General features: G+C 42.8%; 2 protein-coding genes across 3 annotated transcripts in view; one reads left to right on the forward strand and one right to left on the reverse strand.

Moving 5' to 3' along the window:
* Positions 1 to 2,362: 2,362 nt before the first annotated feature.
* Positions 2,363 to 4,268, reverse strand: LOC102233437 (transcriptional activator protein Pur-alpha). The gene has a single exon (XM_005811114.2). The coding sequence runs from the start codon at positions 3,600 to 3,602 to the stop codon at positions 2,757 to 2,759; it is 846 nt and encodes a 281-aa protein (XP_005811171.1). The 5' UTR covers positions 3,603 to 4,268; the 3' UTR covers positions 2,363 to 2,756.
* A 484-nt stretch (positions 4,269 to 4,752) lies between these two features.
* LOC102236685 (pro-neuregulin-2, membrane-bound isoform) overlaps positions 4,753 to 22,287 on the forward strand; it is a 71,030-nt gene continuing 53,495 nt past the window's right edge. For both annotated transcript variants that reach the window (XM_023328614.1, XM_023328615.1), the window contains exon 1: positions 4,753 to 8,711. In XM_023328614.1, the coding sequence (XP_023184382.1) occupies positions 8,300 to 8,711 (412 nt within the window). In that variant the 5' untranslated portion in view covers positions 4,753 to 8,299. The remainder of the gene's footprint in view (positions 8,712 to 22,287) is intronic.

A 22,287-nucleotide genomic window follows, 5' to 3' on the forward strand; every position in this document is an offset into this window, starting at 1 on the left:
GTCGACCGTTCCCAACAAGCTCTCACTCCAAACACACAGCTTTCCTGGCTCCTATTGACAAGAGGCCTTGTGCAGTTCGAGACACCATTCAACATACTTTAGAGACCTCCCAAACACTCAGAGAGCAACGGGGGGCCTCAGCAGGGGGAGGCTGGATGTGTGCTGTCAGCCTCCTCTGGACCCCTGCCTTCAAGAAGCAGTTGAAGTCCAGCGGAGACCAACGCGGGGGGGTGGGGTCCAACATTGCCACGGATAGGGGCGGTTGTGTGTCTGCATTGTGTGCATCCGAAGAGGAGCGAGGAGGGGGCGATCTCATTGGTGAAGGACACATGAAAACACTAAACTAGTGTATGCGCACCAAAAATAAAACCCAGACAAGGCAGCCTACCGGTTTTACAGAATGGGACGGGAAAACGAGACCTCACTACGACGTTTTGTCAGCTTGAGCAGTCTTCACATTTGGGAAATATAACGCAGAAGCATTGACCTCTATCTTCGTGCTCTCGAATATCTACCGATCACACAGCCTGTACATCTTCTTCTTCGTCTTTTTTTTGTTTTTTCTTCCTCTTTTAATAGTCTGTACACTTGATACAATGCCACCATTGGCACATACACAATATTGCACACTAATATGAAACGTCCTACATCAGCCAGGCGGCTTCTTCTCTTGCTGGGAAGGAGAAACCCGAGACGTTTTTGGACAATGTATACATGGAGACATAAACAAGGAAGACAGAAGAAAAGAATAAAAAATAAAACAAATTATGCAAAAGTGACATGTTATGAGTGGCGAGAGGTCCCGAGGACCCGGTCAAGGGCTGTAGCACCATGAAAAGATAGACACTGCCTGGGCCCTCCGTTGATAGGCCTCTGCATCCTCTGGTCTGCACTCACACTCTCTGCATGGGGCAAACCTCTCAACTCCTATCCGGCAGCTCCTCATCCTTTATTTTATTTGATTTTTTGTCAACATAATGGTGCATATAGTTAGCAAAGCCATCTCTTGGGTCTTTCTGCCATGTCTACGAGATGCCACACCACTAGTCGTGTAGCAAGGGGGGTTCCTGAGCTCCCTGTTGGCATAATACAGTGAGCACCCCCTCGAATTTCATTGGCCGCAGCCCTTTCCAGCCACCCACCGACCCACCACCACCGCATCTGTCCATCCCTCACGTCCCTCTCAGCTGACTTTTAGTGTTGCCGTGCTCCATGCACCGCAGGGGCGAGCAACCCGCAGCCTCCCCCGTCGGTGAGTAGGATATATATATACATATATATATATATATATATATACACATATATATCTCTGCCTACTGTTAACAACACTCGTAAATAAAAACATACAACGGTCGAGGTCACAGACCATCCATGTGAGAACACGTAAACGAGTGGAGTGTATAAGGCACGGGTCGTAATGACGTCAGAGAGGATGCTGTTGCCTCGCCGCGCGCTGACGCGTCTCACTTTCTTTTTTTCCCCTTTGTTTTGTTTTGTTTGTTTGTTTGTTGTTGGGTTTTTTTGTTTTGTTTTCTGCGTCTTGCGCTCCCACAACTGGACCTTTTAACCTTTTTTTTCCCCCGCATCCCCCCTGCCCTACCCCATCCAGAGGAAAGAGCAACAAAGTAACAAATAAGACAAGAAGAAGAAGAAGAAAAAGAAAAAAACGTTACCCACTGAAAACGTGGGTATCTTAATAAGGATTTCTTTTTTACAGCTGATTCACAAAATCATAATTAGTACATCTAAGTTAGCACTTTTCTCCTTTAGGTTTACATGGACATGGTGCAAGAGAGTTGATATTCAATAGAGAAGCTCAGCTTTATCCCGTTTGCTTGAGACCCCGAACCCCCCGACCCAAACCCCCGAACCCCCCGACCCAGCAAGGGGGCTTTTGAATTCTGTCTCAAACCTTTTCCAGGATTGCATGATAGAAATACTGTCGTTAGCTGACCATGCGTCCGGTCAAATCATCACCTACTCCACCAACTTCTTTACAAAGCATGAGCCTACACACATGCTGACAGGTGTTTACAAGCCTGTAGTGCTTCTTATTCAATAAGAGTGCTTTTATATATATATATTTATTCTGCGTACCTTTTTTGTTTTGTTTTTCTTTCTTCATATAAGTAAACTTTACATCTTCTGGTTTCTGATTTTGGTTTCATAAAATCCATTGTACATTATATCCTCTTTGTGCTGATGTCAAATATTAATTCAACATGAAGACTGTCGATTCATATAATAGACCTCTGTGGTTTTTTCTTTTCTTTTTTTAAACTTTGATTAAATCTTAGTATATATATATATATATATATATATATATATATATATATATATATATATATATATATATATATATATATATACATCGCAGGTTGAAAACATTTTCGAAATAGCTTTAACGTGTGCAAAATCTGTCATCGATAGAGATAGACTATAAACACTCTGTTCATTGTCGTTTAAGTCAAGTAGGAAACAGTTTCATATCTTACAGTTCGGTCCTTGATAGCAGCGGCTTACTGTTACATGGGTGGTAAGTGGGGTGACATCCAGTAAAATGAGCGAGGAGGCAGCAGAGGTGCTGCCATGTCTGTGGAGGTTGTGTGTGTGGGGTGATTCCCTTGGAAAATCTCGATCTATTTTACAGTTAAAAGTCTGGTGTGTGTTCTCCCCCCACCCCCTCTATCTTTCTCTCACACAGTTCAGATTTCGACTTTGCTTGGTTCACCTCGGCTCCTCTTTAAGATCCCCAGTCAGTCGTCGTCGCCGTCGTCCGCGCCGTGCGGGCCCTCAGGTAGCAGTTCGGAGGCCCGCTTCTCTCTACTCCGCTCCTGGATCTTCCGCATCTCGTCCGCGTATTTACAGAAGGTGTTGCCGAATTTGGACCACACTTTGCAGGGCACCGTGATGGAGTTCCGGTACGTGGGCTTCACCTCGCTCACCCGCATGAACACGCCGTACTTGTTGGAGCCCACGTCGAAGAAGAAGCGCTTGTTGTCGACCGTGAGCGAGGTGCCCTCCGGGAGCTCCGCCGGCTCCTCGTCCACGCCGTAGTCGTCGATGAGTTTGGCCAGAGCGTCGCGGAACTCGATGAGACCCTGCGCCGGCAGAGCGATGGTCTGGCCTTGCGCACTTCCCAATCCGGGGCCCCGATTAACGGTCTGCCGGATCCTCAGGAACCGCCCCCTCTGGTTCTCTTTCAGATCCATGTAATATTTCCGATTCTCCCGCACCAGGAATTCGCTTTTCAGCGCCCGCCGCGGCTCATCTTGCACCATGTCCGGGTTCGTCGGGCCCAGCTGGGCGTAATGTTCGATAAAGTCCCCGAGGTAGTCGCGGAACTCCACGGCCACGGACATGGAGAGCGTGAGGCGGCTCTTGTTCCCCCCAGCGCCGACCTCGGCTATCTTTAGGAAGCGGCCTTTCACATTCTGCTTCACGTCAAGGTAGAAGCGCTTGTTCTGGATGTCGACGCGCTTGGAGGCGAGCTCCTCGGTGTCGTGCTGCAGCCGAGACATGGCGCCCATCGCGCCCGGGGGCAGCGAGCCGGGGCCTGCGATGGGCCCTCCGTGGTCACTGCCACTGTCTCTGTCCGCCATGATGCTGCCTCCCTGCGTTACCTTCCACCGTCTCCCTCTGCCTGCTGCAACCTCGACTGCCCGTCAAGCCGCTCCGCTGCTCTATCGCGAGACGACAGAAGGGCAGGAAAAAAAAAAGAAAAAGAAAGTAGCAGGAATCTGTGCTGCGTTCAAGAAACACGCGCTGCTTTCGCAACACTCGGCAGACGTTTTAGCTTTTAATAAAGCCACGTACCGCGGAGTAAAGTCAGCTTTGGTCAGAATCCAGCTGAAACGTCGCAGTAAAAGTTTGGCCTTAACGAGATCGGAGGGGTTCGTCACATGTGCTGCCCTCGTGTTTTGGTGTCTGAAATCTTCTTTGTCCTCGTTCTCATTCTGAAATCCGATAAAAGGCAGAGCCCGGACAAAGCCTCACCTGGTGGTTACCGGACGGGTGTTTCAGCACCAAGGACAGCCGTTCGGGGCGGTCAGCACCACGGACAGTGAACCCGCACAGTCCCAGTGGAGGCGGATGAAGAGCGGGATGAAGGGGGGATTTGTGAATGAGTCCGTGTGGGAGTCCGCGGGGCGGGGGGCCTGATGAGCTGCGGAACATCATGAATTATTTCACTCACATTTTTTTCTTTCTTCTAGCTGGTGTCATTCTTAGTAACAGCGCAGTTCCCGCTTGCCAACATTAATAAATAGATTTTGTGTTGGAAACGGATTTATTTTTGTTAAATAAACCAAACCTTTTTTTTTTTTTTTTAGTTTCGGTTGTACTTTAATTTGACATGCGCATTTGCTACCTTTTTCAACCTTGATTTATTTCTTTTTATGCAAGTTTTATCAATGAACTTGTTCACATGTTTTGGTAGGTTTTTTTCCCAGTTAGTTGAATATTTCAAGTTTTTGTGATCTTACAGTGTCTATGTACTCAGATGTTTTCAGATTTTTTATTTTATTTTATTTTTTTAAAGAAACCTATATTATCTATTTCTATATTTTGGACCTCGTCGTGAGTTTATAACCAAGTTTTGTGGATGCAAAACAAGCCAAAATTATCACCAAACAGATGAAGATGCTACTTTATTATTATTATTATTTATCATTATTATTCTTTAACTGTAAGTTTACCACGTAAGTTGATTGAGAATAAATTCTCATTTTCAACAATGACCTGGCTATGAAGCAATAAAATATAATAATATATTATGACGGACTTCAAATCGTTGTGAAATGCCATTGCAGCCCTTCACAGATTGATGGGCTGCAACAGTTGCCTCTCTAAAGTCACAGCGTTTGTCTCAACAGGATCACCTCCTCTATAACTTTATATGTAAGCTAATTAGCTTTGATTAGCAGTTTGCTTCTTTTCTCATTAGAGTTTTGACAATCCTGGAAACTATCATTTTCACACTGGTAAAAAAAAAACTTTTCCGAGAGTCTGATTGGACAGGGTCTGTTTTGTTTTGTTTCTTCTGATGACGGTTTTGCATGCCTGATGAAATCTGTCGCATCCTCTTTCTTTCCTCGGGATATTTCTGTCAAATAATGTGGTTTTGTGGCGGGTTCACGTTTGATCAATTTGCTCCAGCCACGTTTGACGTGGCTGAGCTTATTTCCAGATATATGTGTAAAACAGGAACAATGCAGCATTTTATTGAGACGAACAGTACAAACAAGTAAAGGTAGCGTTTGCACAAAAAAATGATGATTAATAAGTGTAATTTAAGTATTGAACACTTTGTGTTAAACATCCTTTAGTTAGCTTTAGTCTGCGAGTATTGTCAAAGTTTCATCGATCAAAGGACAGAAAATTGCGCTAATATTGTAATTAATATTTTTAAATATGCTATATAGTACCACCGCTGCTTTTTCCTCTCTTTTCAAGCGAGGCCTGATCTCTTGCTAGTGACTTCCCATGGACAGGAATGCTCTTGCTAAGCTAACGCATTCATTTTCGGTTGAGCTTTAATTAGCTTCTACTGGAAGCATGTTAGCTCCCGTTTACCCACCATCTACATTTAATTCTTTTTTTAATATTATTTTTCAAAGCAGACAATCCAAGAGTTTCTGTCCCTAAACTAACAATTTGAATTTCCCATTTGGTAACCTTTACCGTAACCCTAGCGACGCTAACAGTGAAATATCAGCAAACGGAAAGGCAGGAGAGCTAGCGTTGTCCTAGCACATACGGGTGCCAAAGAGGGTCAATACAGTCAGACGTGCATGAATTGGATTTTTTTTTTAATTTTATTTGAAGAAACAAATGCCGAGTCCGATTGTTCTTTAGAAATGAATAACACATTTATGTGAGTTTATGTTTGGAAGTGAGGAAATATCAGAAGGCGTCCAAAAGAAACAAAGCTGACTTAATTGGTGATTGACATGGATGGAAGATAATCGCAATATTATTTTTAGACCATGAGATGTATTGTAATTTTGGGTTCATATCAGAAGAGATTTTATCTTACAAAAAAAAAAAAAAAAATTCTTACTTTCGCAAAAGAACAACCTCCTACCTTAGCTTATAACAAATGTTCCCCATTCTAATTTTTTTTTAAAAAAGGTTCTTCCACGGTTTTGAACTTTATCAAGAAATCAGATTTGGACCTTCGAACATGACATTTGAGAACCGCTGATCTACAACAGCGACGCATCACATCAGAATGCCAATCAAAGGTTTATTGGTTTCAGTTGAAATAGTGAAACTCCTGCGGCTTAAACACAAACTGAGGACACTGAACATGTCCAGCATTTGTTTGTGTTGATTTTGGGTGACGACGGTTTTACAGTTTAGGAAAATCCAGCATTCATTTTCCCGGAAAAGTCTTATTTAAAATGAAAGTACATTTACTCAAAAATGCGCCGGATGACGTGGTTTTTTTTTTGGTCATACCGAAATAGATGTATTTTGCAAAACTTGCAAAACACTTTTTCCGCATCTCATGAATCACGTGATCGACAGCCTGACGTCACTGCTGGCAGGGAAAAGATGAAGTCGCTCCCAAGTAGGCGGGGCTTGTCAAACCCACGCCTGAATAAGATGCCGATGTCTGCTCTAATTGGCTGATAGATGAGGAACGCTTTGGCTGAAATATGAATATATCTCATGTATCTATTAACAACATGACTATATGACTTATTGCCTGAACAAGATTGAGATTTTAATTGAATTTCTTATTTAACGGAAACACAGTGATTACAAAATTGTGTTTTCTAGTTTATTTTATTTTTATTTATATATATATATTTTTTTTACACTAGCAGAATATAGACAAAGACTTGCGTTGACACCATTAGTGATGCCGCTTTCACCCATACCTGCACACTTCCTTTTTAGCCAAACTTTTTCCCTCCACTCAACTTTCCAAGCCCATTTCTGGATACAGAAGTTATTAAACCTTGTGTCTCCAACTGATTGGGTGGAAAAGCGGGGATTTTTTTTTAAAATTAGCAGCACGTGAGGAGCGGAAACGCTTCACGGCCGCAGACAGTGGCAGCTGTTGCAGGAGTGAACTGCAGTGACTCGCGTATTTCGGGGCGTGCTCATCTTGTAGCGGTGAGGACAGAGAGAGAGAGAGAGAGAGAGAGATGGGGGCTGAGTGTTTCTGACGGGAACGTAAAGATGAAGTCCTGAAGCCCCTCTGCACACATCGGGGGGGATCCATTGAGAGAGTTTCGCAGCGTTAGTCATCCTTACAACCATCCGCAGCGCGTGCGTGTGTGAATGTGTGTGTGCGCGTCTGTTGCGCGCCCACCCCGTGCACCCTGAGACCCACAACTGGAGTGGGGGGGGGGGCGGGGGGGGGGCACGGTCGCACGCCGGCGGAGGGCGTTTCGCCCCGGGTTGTCAGGCTGCTTGCGCAGGACGTGGCGGGCCGACGCCGGCGACAGGGCAGGTGATGTTTGCTCACGTCAGCCGCTCGCGTTTGATGCGGGGCGCAGGGGACGCGGATGGAGGGCGCGCGCTACTGTTGCACCGGATAACTGCTGCTCATCCTGTCCGCCCCCCCCCCCATCCCCACCTCTTCTCGTTTCTTTCTTTTTTTTTTTTTTTACTTATTTTCATTTATTTTTTCTTTTAGCTTGTTTTTGGACCAGTGGAACTCTTGAAGAGCGAAAAGACGCGGGACTACAGGATTTATTTTTTCGTATTCATTTATTATTTTTATTTTTAGGCGCGTGTGCGTGGAGTGCGCATCATTCCTTGTGATTCCCTCTGTACGCGCAAGAGAGGCAACGCGCCCACCCATGCGATGCTAGCCTATTAGCTGAAGAGAGAGGCAGAGGGAGAAAGAGAGAAAGAGAGAGAGAAAGAGGGAGAGAGGTTTCAAGTCCTGGATCTTATAGAGGCGGCTAATTTACGAGTCTTGTTTTGCCTTTCAGGAAGGGGGAGGGGGGAAACCGGGAGAGATAAGAAGGGGAGGGTGGTCGGTGAAGGAGAATGCAGCAATCACATTTTTGAGCATGCAGAAGCGGGCCGTTTCCGGTTCCTAGGCTCGCCGTATCATCAGCCCCCATCCGACGCCAAGCAGCAGCCGTATGGGGAAAGCAGAGCCAGACCCAGATGGCATGGACACTTCCACGACGTCTGCCGCTCTGCCCCGCCTGCCCTGCCGGAGCCCGTTCGCTGCCGCTGCAGCCGCTGCCGCCGCCGCCGCCGCCGCCGCCGTCTCTCTCCTCCAGCTCGCTCCGCCGCCCAGCAGCACTGCAGCACAGCACAGGCTGACGGCATGAGGCTGGATCCGGTGCATCTCTCCATGCTGGTCATCGGGGTCTCTTTCGCCTGCTACGCCCCGAGTCTCAACTCCCTCCAGGACCAGGCGTACCGATCGGCCGTGGTCATCGAGGGCGAGGTGCGCTCCTCCCCGGAGAACGTCTCCGCCAGCGAGCCGTACAGCGTGAATGTCAGAGTGCTGGATGTGTGGCCCGTCAACAGCGGCGGCCTCGAGAGGGAGCAGCTCGTGACCGTCGGGGACTTCGGCTCCGAGACGCCCTGCACCACGGTGGAGAAGGACCACAGGTACATCTTTTTCATGGACCCGACCGCCGAGCCGCTAGTGTTCAAAGCGTCCTACGCCCCCGTGGACGCCAGCGAGCCGGAACTGAAGAAGAATGTGGAGAGAGTGCTGTGCGAGGACTGCGGTAAGTTTAACTCCCCACCCGACATACACACACCACCACCACCCACTCGCTTCTCCTCAACCTCAACCTCACCACAAACACCCCCTTTATACCTGCCGTGCACCTTCAGGGGCCACGGTGATGTAAGGCGATCTGTGGATGCCTGGCGTCTGGTCCGCACAAGCTTGTCAGCAGGGAGGAGGAAGTGGGGGTGGGGGGTCGGGGGGGGCAGAGAAGCTGAACACCCGAAACCTCCACAAACTCCAGATTTTTTTTCTTTTTTTTTTTTTTTTTTTTTTTTGTCCGAATCGCGAATGAGAAATGAGCGACGGGACGCGCCGAGCAAAAAGTTGTAGATTCCAGTTTCGGTTCCGTGTCTGGCGGAGATGCCGCGTGTCACAGAGTCGGACCAAGTGTGCCAGAATCACGAGACGGACGCCTTAAGCCTCCCCCTGCAACTTTTACACGGCTGCCCTTGCGTTGGAGCGGCTGCTGTCGGATTTGGTGCTAAAATGGTGCAAATCCTCCAGAGCTCGTCGCGACGGCAGCATGTCGGTGGAGGCAACTTGTCGACAGCTTCTGCGTGTAAATATGACACAAACGTGCCTTTGTTTATTACCCTTTACATCACAGAAGCTGTTGTACATAATGTCTTCTGATTAAATATGTATAAGAAACTCCCAGTACAGTATGTAATAGTGTAGTAGAAGTTTACGTTAAAACAAGAGATTTTGTGGGGAATAGACTCAATTCTTCTCAAATTTCTCTCTCTTTTTTTTTTTTTTCTCCACGTATGGGGATCAGCTAATTAGCTCAAAAATGAAAAGGCGTGTTTGTTAAAAGCAAGGTTGGGATGAAAACAGCTGACACCACGCAGTTAAACAAGACAAAAATAAATCATAAAAAAGCTTTATGTTCTCTATATGTAGCATGCAGAATAAACACGGCTGCTGTCTGGAGGCAGCAATACCTCCAGAAAAGCTCACTCGGATGTCTAAACAAAGGATTCAGCGAGTGTTTGAAATGACAGCTCCTCGATCTATTTTTACATCGGCGACCTGCTAAAATTATCAAGCCTTTAATCCGTTTTGACAGCCGCTGTTGTCGTCAGTCTAAATATATTTCCGTAAAGGAGGCAGGAGTTCAGGAGAGGAGCATCTACTCAGCAGATGTTAGCTTCAGCTTTGCCTCTTTTTTTCTCTTTTCTTTTCTTTTTTTTTGCCCCGTGTGTGTGTGTGTGTGTGTGCGTGTGTGTGAGAGAGAGAGAGAGAAAGAGAGAGAGAGAGTCCCTGCAGCTTGGCTTTGTGAATAATGCATGTTTTTCACCACAGGAGTAACACACACACACACACACACACACACACACACACACCCACACACACTCACATGAAGAAGCAGCTACAGCGGACGCAGAGTGAGTTAGTGACTTTATCACCCTGCAGGATGGCAACAAGTGGCATCGTTACAACTTAGGTTTTTTTTAAAATTTATTTTACCTTCCATATTAAAGTGCTTTTAGGTTGCTGGATGGTACATGAAATCATACACGCGTAAACAATAACATCTCAGTTAAAAATAAAGGTTATTGCTTTTAAGTTTCGCTTTACCTTTAAAGTTGATCAGAGCTTTTCGGAGCTTCTTAATTGTCGTCGCTGTATGCACACGTGTATATGAGATGATGCTTTTAGCCGCACTTTTAGGTTTTCAAAAGTGCAGGGGATGTGAGTGGATTGGAAAGGGGTTGTGGCTGGGGATCACATCATACAGTAGCTCCAAAAAAATATAGCAATGCTCCCTGAACGGCACAAAGCAGTCATGAATACTTAAAGGGGCAGAGTTATGTGTTTTTCAGGCACATAGTGGCATTTTGCAGCACAATTAAGTGGCTAAAAAATGCGGTACACTGCTGTACAAAGTCAATTTTACTTTGTAATTTAGTCTCTGTCTCTTTAAGAAGCTCCTGCTCTTCCTGAAACGTCCGCTTTTAGGAAGTCATCAAAACATCACTCCTCTGTTAACCCTTTAACGTCGTTTCACCAGAAGTAGCTTGGGTAGTGACTCTAGCAGATGTGCAGTTCCACCAGGTGTTTGCTAATCCCTGCTGGCTAGTCTGAAGGAGCTGAGTGGAGGAAGGCGGCTCTGTGAAGCTCTGAGGAGGAGCTTTGTCCACGGAGGTGGCGCCCGGTCCACCCAGGCGTTCTGCACAGCTGAATGGTTGCCACGAGAGATGAACAATTTTACATGATACTGCCACTTTGACTACGCATGATCAGGGATCAGAATTCAAATGTGTTTTTCTTAAGCTCCCCAGTTTTGTTTTGTAATTTCTGTCACTTCCTGGAATATTTTTACTTGTTGGTTGTGACTGGGGATTGGATGAGAGCGATCTGTCTATCGTTCGCTCGTGATGTGGTTCTGTTACGTACTCTGCATACGTTTTGGCCTTCTTGGTGTTCCATACGTAGGAGCCTGTGTAGGAGACGTAAATTTAGTGAGGTAGAAAAGCTCAACGCTACAAACTATGTGTTTGTTCACGAAGATGTATGTGCGCATAGCAGTTTCAACAAGTCTTGCAGATTTTGAGCAAAGCTGCATGAACAGTGAGGGTGTTAAAACTCACTTGAACCCCTTTGGGATTTGACCGCCGGTTTGAACAGGACCTGTGCTTCACTTTAACCCCCTGGCAGAATTAGCAGGATGTTAAGGCTGGTAAAAATGTCCAAAGGTCATTGTAAGAGAACTGGCGTCTTGGGTCCACCAAATCTCCACGACGACAACTTAATGTCCACTTTTTGGGGAGAAATGCCAGAGAAAGCCTTTTCCGTCCTACCATCACAAACGGAAACATGTGGAGTTTGTTGAACTCTGTTGTACTGTAACTGGAACAATGTGCTAATTAGATTACAGTTGAGCTTCATTGGCTCTGATAAAAGTCGGATAGCTTGTTTATATCTGTCCAAACAGGCTTTTTATAGACAACTTTTTAGCACCGTTTGTGCTCGGCCGGTGTGTCCTGGTGTAGCCCCAAAGAGGTTGGAAAGTGGACTTTTTAACTGATTTAAACATTTAACCTAAACAAAGACGTTTATGGTCAGGCGAAGTTAGTCCATTTCATTAATCAGCATTCTTCTTTTAATCTTTCACTCTTCTGCCACATTTCCACATTGTCGTCTTATCTGTGTGGATTCAATGGAATTTCCTAAAAAAAAACATGGATTACGCTACAACTAAGAAATATCGTAGGGTTTGGGCGATATGGAATTTTATCACGATATCTTGTGACGCCGATAAATATTGTAACTTAAAAAACAATTTATTGCTGACTGTTTTTTTTAGATAACTGTGTGTCTGTGACTGCACAAGCACAAATATTGTTCTTGAAAAACGTAAAAAATAGGCTTCTTATGATGCCACTCATTTCAAAACGTGTGATTTATATCACCGAGATGCACAGTATCTGCATTTAACTTTTATTTATTTTTTTATTTACTGATATTTATCGACGCTCTTGTGGAGCCAAAAGTGGAGAAGATGGCAAGAATAACATTTGAGATCTAACTTTTACTAACTTCTTATTTACCGTTAGTAACTGACATCCGCCATGACAACGATAAATCAAAATGTCTCATCTTGATAGGACTTTTTTTTTTTTTTTTGCGATAAATGACACGACAAATGCCCAAACCTATAACTGTAAAACAGTTTGAGGATCTCTGCATCCTGATCACATGCAGGGTACAACCACAGTTAAAGGAGCTGAAGGTCCAACATATTTATCAGCATGGAAAACTTGTCAGGATGAAATCGAGTTACTGCTGCTATTACTAACTATCTTGTCACATTCTCACATTACTTGAGAAAAACATTAATTGCTGTTTTTTTATATCGTCTTAACTATTAGCTCTAATCCTTTCCCTTGTTCTCGTCCTTCTCAGCGGCGTCTCTCTCTGTTGCAACAACTTTTTGTTGAAATAAAATCCTCAGTTGCGTCCACGACGTCTGTCTGTGCTGAGCCGAAGTCAGAGACGATCTAAACTATTTCCATCGCTCTAATTTGTTGCCTCTTCCCCCGACGTTTTGGGTTTTCATCCTTTCAGTGCCTACTCCCTGTCTTCTCCCTCCGTCTCTGCTTCATTTCTTTCCAGAATAATTGTCTCTCCAATAAATTAGCCAGTTTTTAGTGCTTCCTTTGTTCCTATGGAGGACTGGTCCTGCCAAGATAGGCACTAAAAATCCAAATAAATAAATGGCTTGATAAAGTAATTAATTCATCGGACAAACACTGCATATGAAAAATAAATATAAGAGCTTTCCCAACTCCTCCTCAAGTTGACCAATAGGAGGGAAGGTGACTCTGCACCTGACCGGGCTCCTTTACCGTCTCCTTCCTCCTTTGTCACTTTGCCTCCTGCGGAGAGTCAGAGGAAAGAAAGGAAATATGAGGAAAAGAAAAAAGAAATATGTAAATAAATGGACAAAGGAAAAAATTGCAAAGAGATGATACTGTGTGATTTATAAAAGTGACGGCAAAACAAATTAAAAACAGAAAATGAGAAAAATGAGGAAAGAAAGAAATATTTAAATAGAAAAATCTTTAAAAGAACTGGATTGGAAATAATAAGAAATGTGATAATACCATGATACATGATCTATGGAATAATGGAAAATTCAAGACATTCGAGGATTTAAGAACACAATATGACATTGTCTCCAGGGACTTTTATAAATATCTTCAAGTACGGCATTACGTTACAGCAAAAATGGACTCACTTGAGCTCCCAGGGGATTATTATTTACTTGAAAAAACTATTCTCGATTGTCATAAACGTGGGAGATTTGTGTCAAGATTCTATGCTGAATTACAAGCCCTACGGAAAGATAATATGGAGAATTTAAGATCAACCTGGAACATAACTCTGAAAAGTACAATTGATTCAGAAGCATGGGAAGACATTTTGACTCTACCTTCCAGAATGTCAGTATGTAACCGTTATGAAGAAATGCAATATTTATAATATTTTACATAATGTATATATTTCTCCATATATATATATATATATATATATATATATATATATATATATATATATATATATATATATAGCAAGTACACACCAGGAAGTTCTCCAAATTGTCCCACTTGTAAAGTAATCACAGGGACTAGAATTCACTGTTTATGGGAGTGTAAAATTATAGAGGCATTCTGGCGAGGAGTATGTCGAGAAATCAGCTCCGCTATAGGACAAACACTTCTCCCTAGTCCAGTCCTGTGTCTCCTTGGGTTCATGCCCAGTCACCTGGATACTCACAAAGAGACTGTGCAATTCCTATTGATGTTGGCCAGAAAATCGATAGTGCTTAAATGGGTTGGTTGTGATGCCCCTTCGATCCAGCTGTGGAAAAACTTACTTTCTGAAGTTGTTGTATTAGAAAGATTGAGATACTGTATGAATGGGAAATTCTATGCTTTTAAAAAAGATGGGAACGTATTCTTGAATACTTCAAAATTTCAAAATTAAAAAACCAGCCATGTGAATCCGAATGATGTTTATGTTTATGTATAAATTGGTTACGTTTCTCATACGATTGCTGTAATTTATGTACACGCCTCCGGTTTTGTTTTCTGTATCAGCGCTGTATAAGTTTTGTCCTGTCATTGTTCTTTCCTTTTCTCTTTTTGTATAAATGTTCAAAAATATCTAATAAACATAATATAAAAAAAAATGTGATAATGCTAAATTAATACTTCATACTTTTGAAAATTATAAGAAAATATTACTTTATCACACACTGTATAATCAATTAAATTGGGAAAGTTTTATTATTTAATTTTTAATTTACAAACATCATTGGCACCTGCACTGGTTCTTCTGGAGTTTTTCGGGAGCACGTTCCCCTTCATCTGATAGAAAAATAAATTCACATTTTGACAAGTGGTCCACGTTTCCATTACCTAACAGTTGAAAGCTTTGTTCAACCGCTGTTGATTTGCTAGCAAAAGATATAATGACTCAACAGAGAGAGGTAGTAGTTTAGAATGAGGAGGACCTCATTATCCTCACATAAAATGGATAAAAATTTATATAGTCAGCCACATCTTTTAAAAAAAAAATGTACACGAGGTCAGATTCAGAAAAGTTTTCGTCCACATGAACTCACACAAATCTGCCCCTGAGTGTTGTTTTAAACATGCCACACCCATAGGGGGCAGTGTAGCGCAAAGCTTAAATCTGCCAGCCAATCAGATGGCTTCAAAAACCCATACACATGAATATGTTCAAAACAGCCACGACTTCCTGTTGGGAATAAAACATGGCGCCAGTAGGTTCATTTATGTGAACAGACATATGGGTTGATGTACCTTTAAATAGCATGTTAGAATAGAAAGTTACTAAAGCATAAAAGTATCTCGATTGGGAATCTTGTCAAATCAAGTATGTGGATATTTGGGGGCAATATTTGTCGCAGGCCAAGGGTGTAACTTTGTGTTGTAAATTGGTGGGGAGGAAGAGGAGCAGCAGGGGGCTCCTCTTACTGGAAGGCCTTTTCTTTTATTGGTGCTAAGAATAAGGCCAAAACCTACATGTGAATGCCAGACGGTCTTATTGAATAAATTAGGATATATGTCCTGATCAGGCTTGTCAGATTAATAATACATTTTGAAAATGATCTTTTAGGAGTAATTAAACATACTATGAAATATAAATATATTAAGACATACATAATCTAATTAATCTATATAATGTCTTTCACTTGGTGATGGATCTGCTGACAAAGGAACTTTTCACTCATATTATAGTTTATGGACTCAGCCTGTATTTGCTGAATGCTTCCCTACAGTGGAAAACAGTTTCACAATTCAGTCATGTTTTTTTATGAAGAATTATCACATAGTTGACTTTTATTGTCTGATTTGATCAAGTGCTAAAAACATCAACAACATGAGATTCTGTAACAATCAAAATGTTTTTAAACATTTCAAAAGCAGAATAAGGAACTTCTGTGTAAAACCAAATGAATCCTTGTAAAAACAAACTCTGTATTTTTCAATGATGTGATTCTGACTCCACAGCTGTCCCTCAGCAGGTTGGCTAAACCTTTTTGTCCTGCTGACTTACACATAGCAGATGATATGATGTGTCTTTAATATAGCAAATAATAAAGACGGAAAAGTATTTTTGGGTCTGGTTGGAGCAGTTGGTGAATAGAGTTATTACTGGATTCTATCAAATGTGGCTTAAAGCTGAGATGCTGATGTTTGGATATGTAAAATATATATTATCTCTGCTAATAAATCTATAGTTTGGTTTCTGTCAGTTCTAGAAACAAGAGAGAACAAAGCAAATTTCTCTTTATTATGGTCCATAATTTAATTTTACTTAATAGGAGCCATGATTTAAAATGTAACAAACTTTGGTTTCTATATGCTTTATGAAATATTTCATCCTATTTGATGATTGCTCTGAATATCAACACGTCCTACGATCAAATGATGTAATTTGGGAAAAATGTAGAAAAACGGGTGACTGTATTATTTTTTTCTGTCTGTCAGCTTTAGATTAGTAAAAGATTAGTTCAAATGCATCAGGAATTAACACAAAAAAGGACATACAAACACCAAACAGAACATTCTGTCTGTTGCAGATTTATGTTTTTGAATTTCCATTTTGCGATCACTAGGAAGTGATCGCCTTAACACTCGCGGTGGTTGATAAGCTAATTTAAACACCTGCACTTCTGATGATCTGTCAGAAAATCTATGTGGGTCGCCTTATTTTGTGTTAATTGAACCGAAATACTCCGAACTGCGCAGCAAGAGTGCATGTTAAGGTGATAAAAGTTAAGCTAGCATAGCTAACCGACTCTCTCTCCACTTTCTTTATTTTAATTAAAGCTTTTTACTGAAATGTGATCCCTTTGCACCATATCTTGCTGTCGTAGTGTTGACAATATCAAAACTTTGGGTCCCCTTCTCAGATTATTTACTTGATTGTGTCGTTTCCCCGACCACCGATATTTCTGACTCGATGCAAAGCAACAGCAAGTCACCTGATGTCCAATCCACTAGATCGCTGAGCGGACTTGCCGTTTACGTTTTACATGGGAATTTTAAAAAGCACCACCTGTCTGTTAATGCTTTGAGTACAACGTGTATACATAGATGAAGGCACAAAAAGAAAAAAAGGTGCAGGAAATATTGGTGGGGACACGTCCACACCAGTCCTTCAGGAAGTTACGCCTAAGTCGCAGGTTGTAATGCGTGGGACCGTAAATCTCCGTTTTCCCATGTGCACATGTGTCCCATTTTGAGTTTGTTCTACCTTCAAGCTAAAAAAAAACCAAACAAACAAAAAAAAACTGAAATGATTTGCAGATCTCGGCCTTCTGCTTACTTGAGCTGAACGCGGGACTGATTCTCTCGCTAGAGTACGGATCGTCACGGAGCTCTGCTGCATTCCACTTCTTTTCTTTCTAATCTCGCGAATGCTAAGCTACAGCTAAAATGCTCGCTTCTGAAAGCACGAAACAATTCTTGACATCCCGAGCGCGAGGCATGTCTCCTCTGATCACGGCTGCTGGCGTGCCGTTTCAGATGCATTGACAGTTTGTTCCTAAAAATAGCTTCATCTGATGCCCAAACATGCTCCTGTCACTGAAGCCAAATCTAACGCTGCGTAAACTCCCTCCTTCTCTCTCTCTCGTCCTGCTGTAGCCGACTGTAGCTAGCGTGTGAGGTTCAGCTTCTGCCTGCCCTTCTGTCAGTCACTCAAAACGTGGAGCAGAGGAAGGAGACGGGCGGAGGGGTCTTTAGCTTTAGAACTACAAAGACATGCGGCAGTAACTTTCACTCATAACGAGGCCTTTGCTACCCAGTCAAAGCTGAGGACACAGAGGTCAGGGGTGAAACTACTGTACGTGTGTGTGCGCGTTTGTTTCTAATACCTTGTGGGGACCATCTTTCTGCCGTATACTACATTGTGGGGACACACTGCTCTTTGTGGAGACTAAAGCCTGGTCCCCACAAGGGGAAACGCTGTTTTTGGGTCAGGGGTCAGATTTAGGACTAAGGTGTGAATTGAGTTTTGGTTTGGGTTAGGGTTAGGTATGTAATGGATAGGGTAAAGGTAAGGGTAAGCTGTACGCTGTAGAAATGAATGGAAGTCAATGGAAAGTCCACGCAAAGATAGCCGCGCAAACGTGTGTGTGCGTGTGTGTGTGTGTGTGTGTGTGTGTGTGTGTGTGTGTGTGTGTGTGTGTGTGGTTCATGGATTCGTCTCAACACGTGTGCACAGTATGCACTGTTGGTCCAATTTATTCCGAAATGAGACGGAAACGCGTCCTGATCCAAGCACGCCTGTGGGGTTTTAATATCCACTCCCCGCAAAAACAGAAACTCTTACCAAGAAATTTCAGTCCAGTTTTGTAGTGTAAACATTTCCGCACACTTGGAAATGAGACGAAACTTAATCAACTGACTTTTCAGCAAGAAATAGGAGCTTGGTTTAAGTCAAAAAAACTTTCTCAATGTTGAGGAAAAGGTTCTAGCTATACGTGACGTCATCTGCCAGTGGAACAAGACTTTTTCCCTCTATTATGACTTATAATAGGGGAAAATGTTTTGTTTATCTGATAAAACTAGATATTTAGAAATATTTTAACGACTGGTCTGTGTTTTGATTACCTAACAGTTGGAAGGGTTTGGGTTAGCAAGGGTTAGGTAACCAGCAGTTGTTGAATTCAACAAGTGTTGGTTTGCTAGCCGTCAAAGCAATAAATAAGAGACATTTTTTCCCATATTATGACTTATATTAGGTAGATAGTTCTTTTAAATCAATATTAATAACCTATGCAGCTATACAAATACATATTATTGAACTATTTGTTTTGATTTTGTGCTAGCTCCTACTAATGGTGATAGTTTCTGCTAATAGTGTTGCCTCCTGCTAATAGTGTTAGCTTATGTTTTTAGTATTACCTAATACTAATGGTTTTAGGTCCTGCTAACAGAGCTAGTACCTGCAACTAATGTTGGCTCCAGCTAACAGTGTTAGCTCCTGCTAATGTTGTTAGCTCCTACTAATGGTGCCAGTTTCTGCTAATAGTGTTAGCTTGTCCTAATGATGTTAACTCCTGCTAATGGTGTTTCTGCAGTGTTCAAGATTTCATGTTATAGACCAACATTATTGGTTTTGCAGAATTTTGCTGAGTTTAGATGGGAAGCATCTTTGAAAGCCAGTTTCCCAGTTCTGTCAGATCTCTGGACGAATGAACACATGAATATGTTTTGACCTGAGCTATTCCAATGTCGATTTAGTGTTGTTGTCCTGCTGGAAGTTGTTAAAATACTGTAGACTGTGTCTTCATTTCATCTTAACGGAGTTATGCACCAGTGAGTTGGTCTCCCCTTTAATAAAATATGTTAGTTTGTGGTTGTGACGTTACAAAACGCAGGAAAGCTTAAGGAATCAGAACACTTCCCTGAGCCCATATGTATAATCTTCAAGCAAGGTTTAACGTTTATGGCTGTCTTTTATAATCCAACCATTTCTTTTCAATGTTTTTGATCTTTGCTCTTAATTTACAGAACTAATCCCTTCTGTTACTTTTTTCATTCAGTGCTTTTTTTCTCTCGTTCTTTTTGCAATCCAGGAAATGAGCCTGCAGCTAAAATAGATATTTCTTTCTCTTCTTACCTGATGAGTGATTCAGTCTCCCTCAAGAAAATATCACTTTTTCTTTTATCGGAGCTTTTTAAAAAAAAATCATGTCTGTGTACTACAGGTGCAATTGTTTTACATTTAGATGATTAATTTAGAGTTGTATTGTCAGTGTGCACACTAGTTACGTATCCAGTTTGACAATGATGGAGATTTACTAAATTTACTTAAAAATAAGGCTGGTCTTGCATAAGTAAAAGTTAAAAAGTCTTATGTTCTTTATGAAGCCCAAATTTGAACAACACCCCTTTTTTTAACAGTTTTCAAGGAACATTTGGTGTTTTTGCACAAAGTCTTTGTATCAACTGGAATTTTACTCAGTATTGCTTCAGAAAGGATATTGCTGGTATCAAACATCACTAATATTTGGAGGCGTGGCCAACGCGGACTGGACGGCTTTGTTTACTTCCTCTGCTGCCGTTGCTAAAACCACAGACTACAGTTCTAAAACATTGTTCACAATTTCTCCTTCTGTTCGCTGATTGGTAGAATTCTACCGGAGGAATCCAAGTCAATGTGAGAAAGTCCAGACGGACAACTGGAGGGAGATAAGAAAGCGATATCCAGGCTAGCTCCATGGCAAACAGAGGCTAAAAGCTGAAGGGGGTAAAACAAAAGCTAGCTCTTCTACAGTTAGCCTAGCTAACTGTAAAGCTTGCTTTCAAACTGTTTTTTATATCTCTGTGCTTCCTCTGACTTTGTTTTGAAATCCCCCACTGACAACAGAAATGGCTAACTTTGACTCTTTCTCTCTGAGAACTAGCCACCACACCAGAGTGTTGCTATCAGTCAGACCTGATCGCACTTAGCAAGGCGTGTTCATAAACTGAAAAAAGAGTGGGGTTTTTGGTGTTTCTGACCAGCTCGTTTCTAATCGAGCAGAAAGTTCTCTTGATTCCGAGTCACCGGCTAATTTCTGGTAGCGTCTGTAATCGTGGCCCATAGATCTGCATTTCACTTCAGGCTGAACCTGGGCTGCTATGTGGACAGCATGCTGGCATAAACCTGCATTCAGAGAGACTTGCTGGTTCGATCTATGACTTGATGAGTATGTGTGTGTGTGTGTGTATGTACCAGGTTTTCATATCCTTACGGGAACCTATTTCTGTCTACAATGTGGGGTCATCGGGACCATTGCTTCTTGTGGGGACATTTTCTTGGTCCCCATGAGGGAAATTGTTGCTTTTGGGTTAGTGGTTAGGTTTAGGGTAAAGGTTAAGGTAAGGGTTAGGTATGTGATGGTTAGGGTTAGGATTATGGGTTAGGGTTAGGCTGTAGAAATTAATTGAAGTCAATGTGAAGTCTCCACAAGTGATAAAAACACGACTGTGTGTGTGTGTGTGTGTGTGTGTGTGTGTATGTGTGTGTCTATGCACGCACCGCCTCCCCTCACTTGTCTGCCTTGTCCTTTCTGCCTCTTTGTTGTGTTATCTATGTCTATTTCAGATCCCCTCTGTGTGTCGCTCTCTCTTCTGTTACCCTTTTCTTCTCGTCTTGCTCACTGTCCTAGTCTCAGCAGAGCACACACACGCACCCCCCCCACACACACAAGGCAATGCCAGTTAGCTGTTGCAGTTGCTGCTGTGCTGCAGATGCCCCAGTGTGCTGTCATTAGCAGAGAGATCTGGGGCTGCTATAAATTATGCACGCAGAATAACAGAAGGCAGAGGAATTCTCCACTGCTGCCTTGCCTGCCTGACTGCATCCATCTCTGTGTGTGTGTGTGTGTATGTGGGTGTGTGTGTGTGTGTGTACCGCAGGTGGATGTATAGGCCACGTCTCAGCCCAATTATGTTCTCCTCATGTCATAATGATCAACTCCGTTTGCCGAGGAGTGTGTATTAGCGCGCCTCTTTGTCACACAGCTCCCTCCTGACGCCAGAGTCGTGTAGCTTCATGTCCTTCAGTTATTCAGTGTGTTTCCATGGATGTGTGCATGTGTGTGTGTTGTGTTGTCTGTGAATAATGTATCAGCACTCATCTTTTTCAGCAGTCAGACTTAGTGGAAAACTCCAACACACACCTCTTAAAGGGACGTTGCCACATGGCTTTGTTTGTGAATGAGAGAGGTTTTAGTGTAACCCCCACCTACACACACACACACACACACACACACACACACACACACACACACACACACACACACACGTGCACAGATGAACTGCACACACCACCCATCCCATCTACTGCATCAGTAACAGTGCTCTTTTCTGACCGGGTGGATTTGTCTGATGTTTTTTCCTCTTTTTTTCTTTTCTTTTCTTCTTTTCTCAGCAGAGATGATCTCTTCGTAGAATCAAATTCCAAATTAGAAAGCGTTTGTCTCACTGCTGCACGTAAAGCGTTTTAAGGCGACTCGTTTGCAACAGTTTCAGTTCATCTGAGACATCTTACAGTTTTCTTGGAGAGCCTTTTTATTTTCCTTTTTCTTTTTTTTCTGATCTTTTGGCATTCTCCTCCGTTCCCATCTCTGCTCTGCCAGACTTTAAGGGGGTTGGCGTTCAGTCAGCGGAGCCGGATATTTGTGAAGCTAGCAAAGTGACATGTTCTGCTGCCACTCCGGCAAAAACTCTATTTCTGTCAAATCCCCGTTGCTTTTGAGCAAGGCAGTCCGCTGACGAGCTCTGACCCAGCGCAGTTTCCAGACGAACACAATGTGCAGAGCTGTGGAAAAAGTATTTGCTCCCCCTACAGGCTTCCTGGGCAGCTTTGTTCTCATTTAAGGTTTCGGAACATCAAACAGATTTTAATATCAGACAAAAGATAACCAGAGTAAAACAAATAAAATGCAGTTTGCTAATTTATAAAAGCGATCCACACCAACCCGACGCTATGTGCAGGGAGTAATTGCACCCTAGGCATAATCCTGTCACAATAAT

This window comes from Xiphophorus maculatus, chromosome 23 (assembly GCF_002775205.1).
Source record: "Xiphophorus maculatus strain JP 163 A chromosome 23, X_maculatus-5.0-male, whole genome shotgun sequence".
NCBI classification, from domain to species: domain Eukaryota; kingdom Metazoa; phylum Chordata; class Actinopteri; order Cyprinodontiformes; family Poeciliidae; genus Xiphophorus; species Xiphophorus maculatus.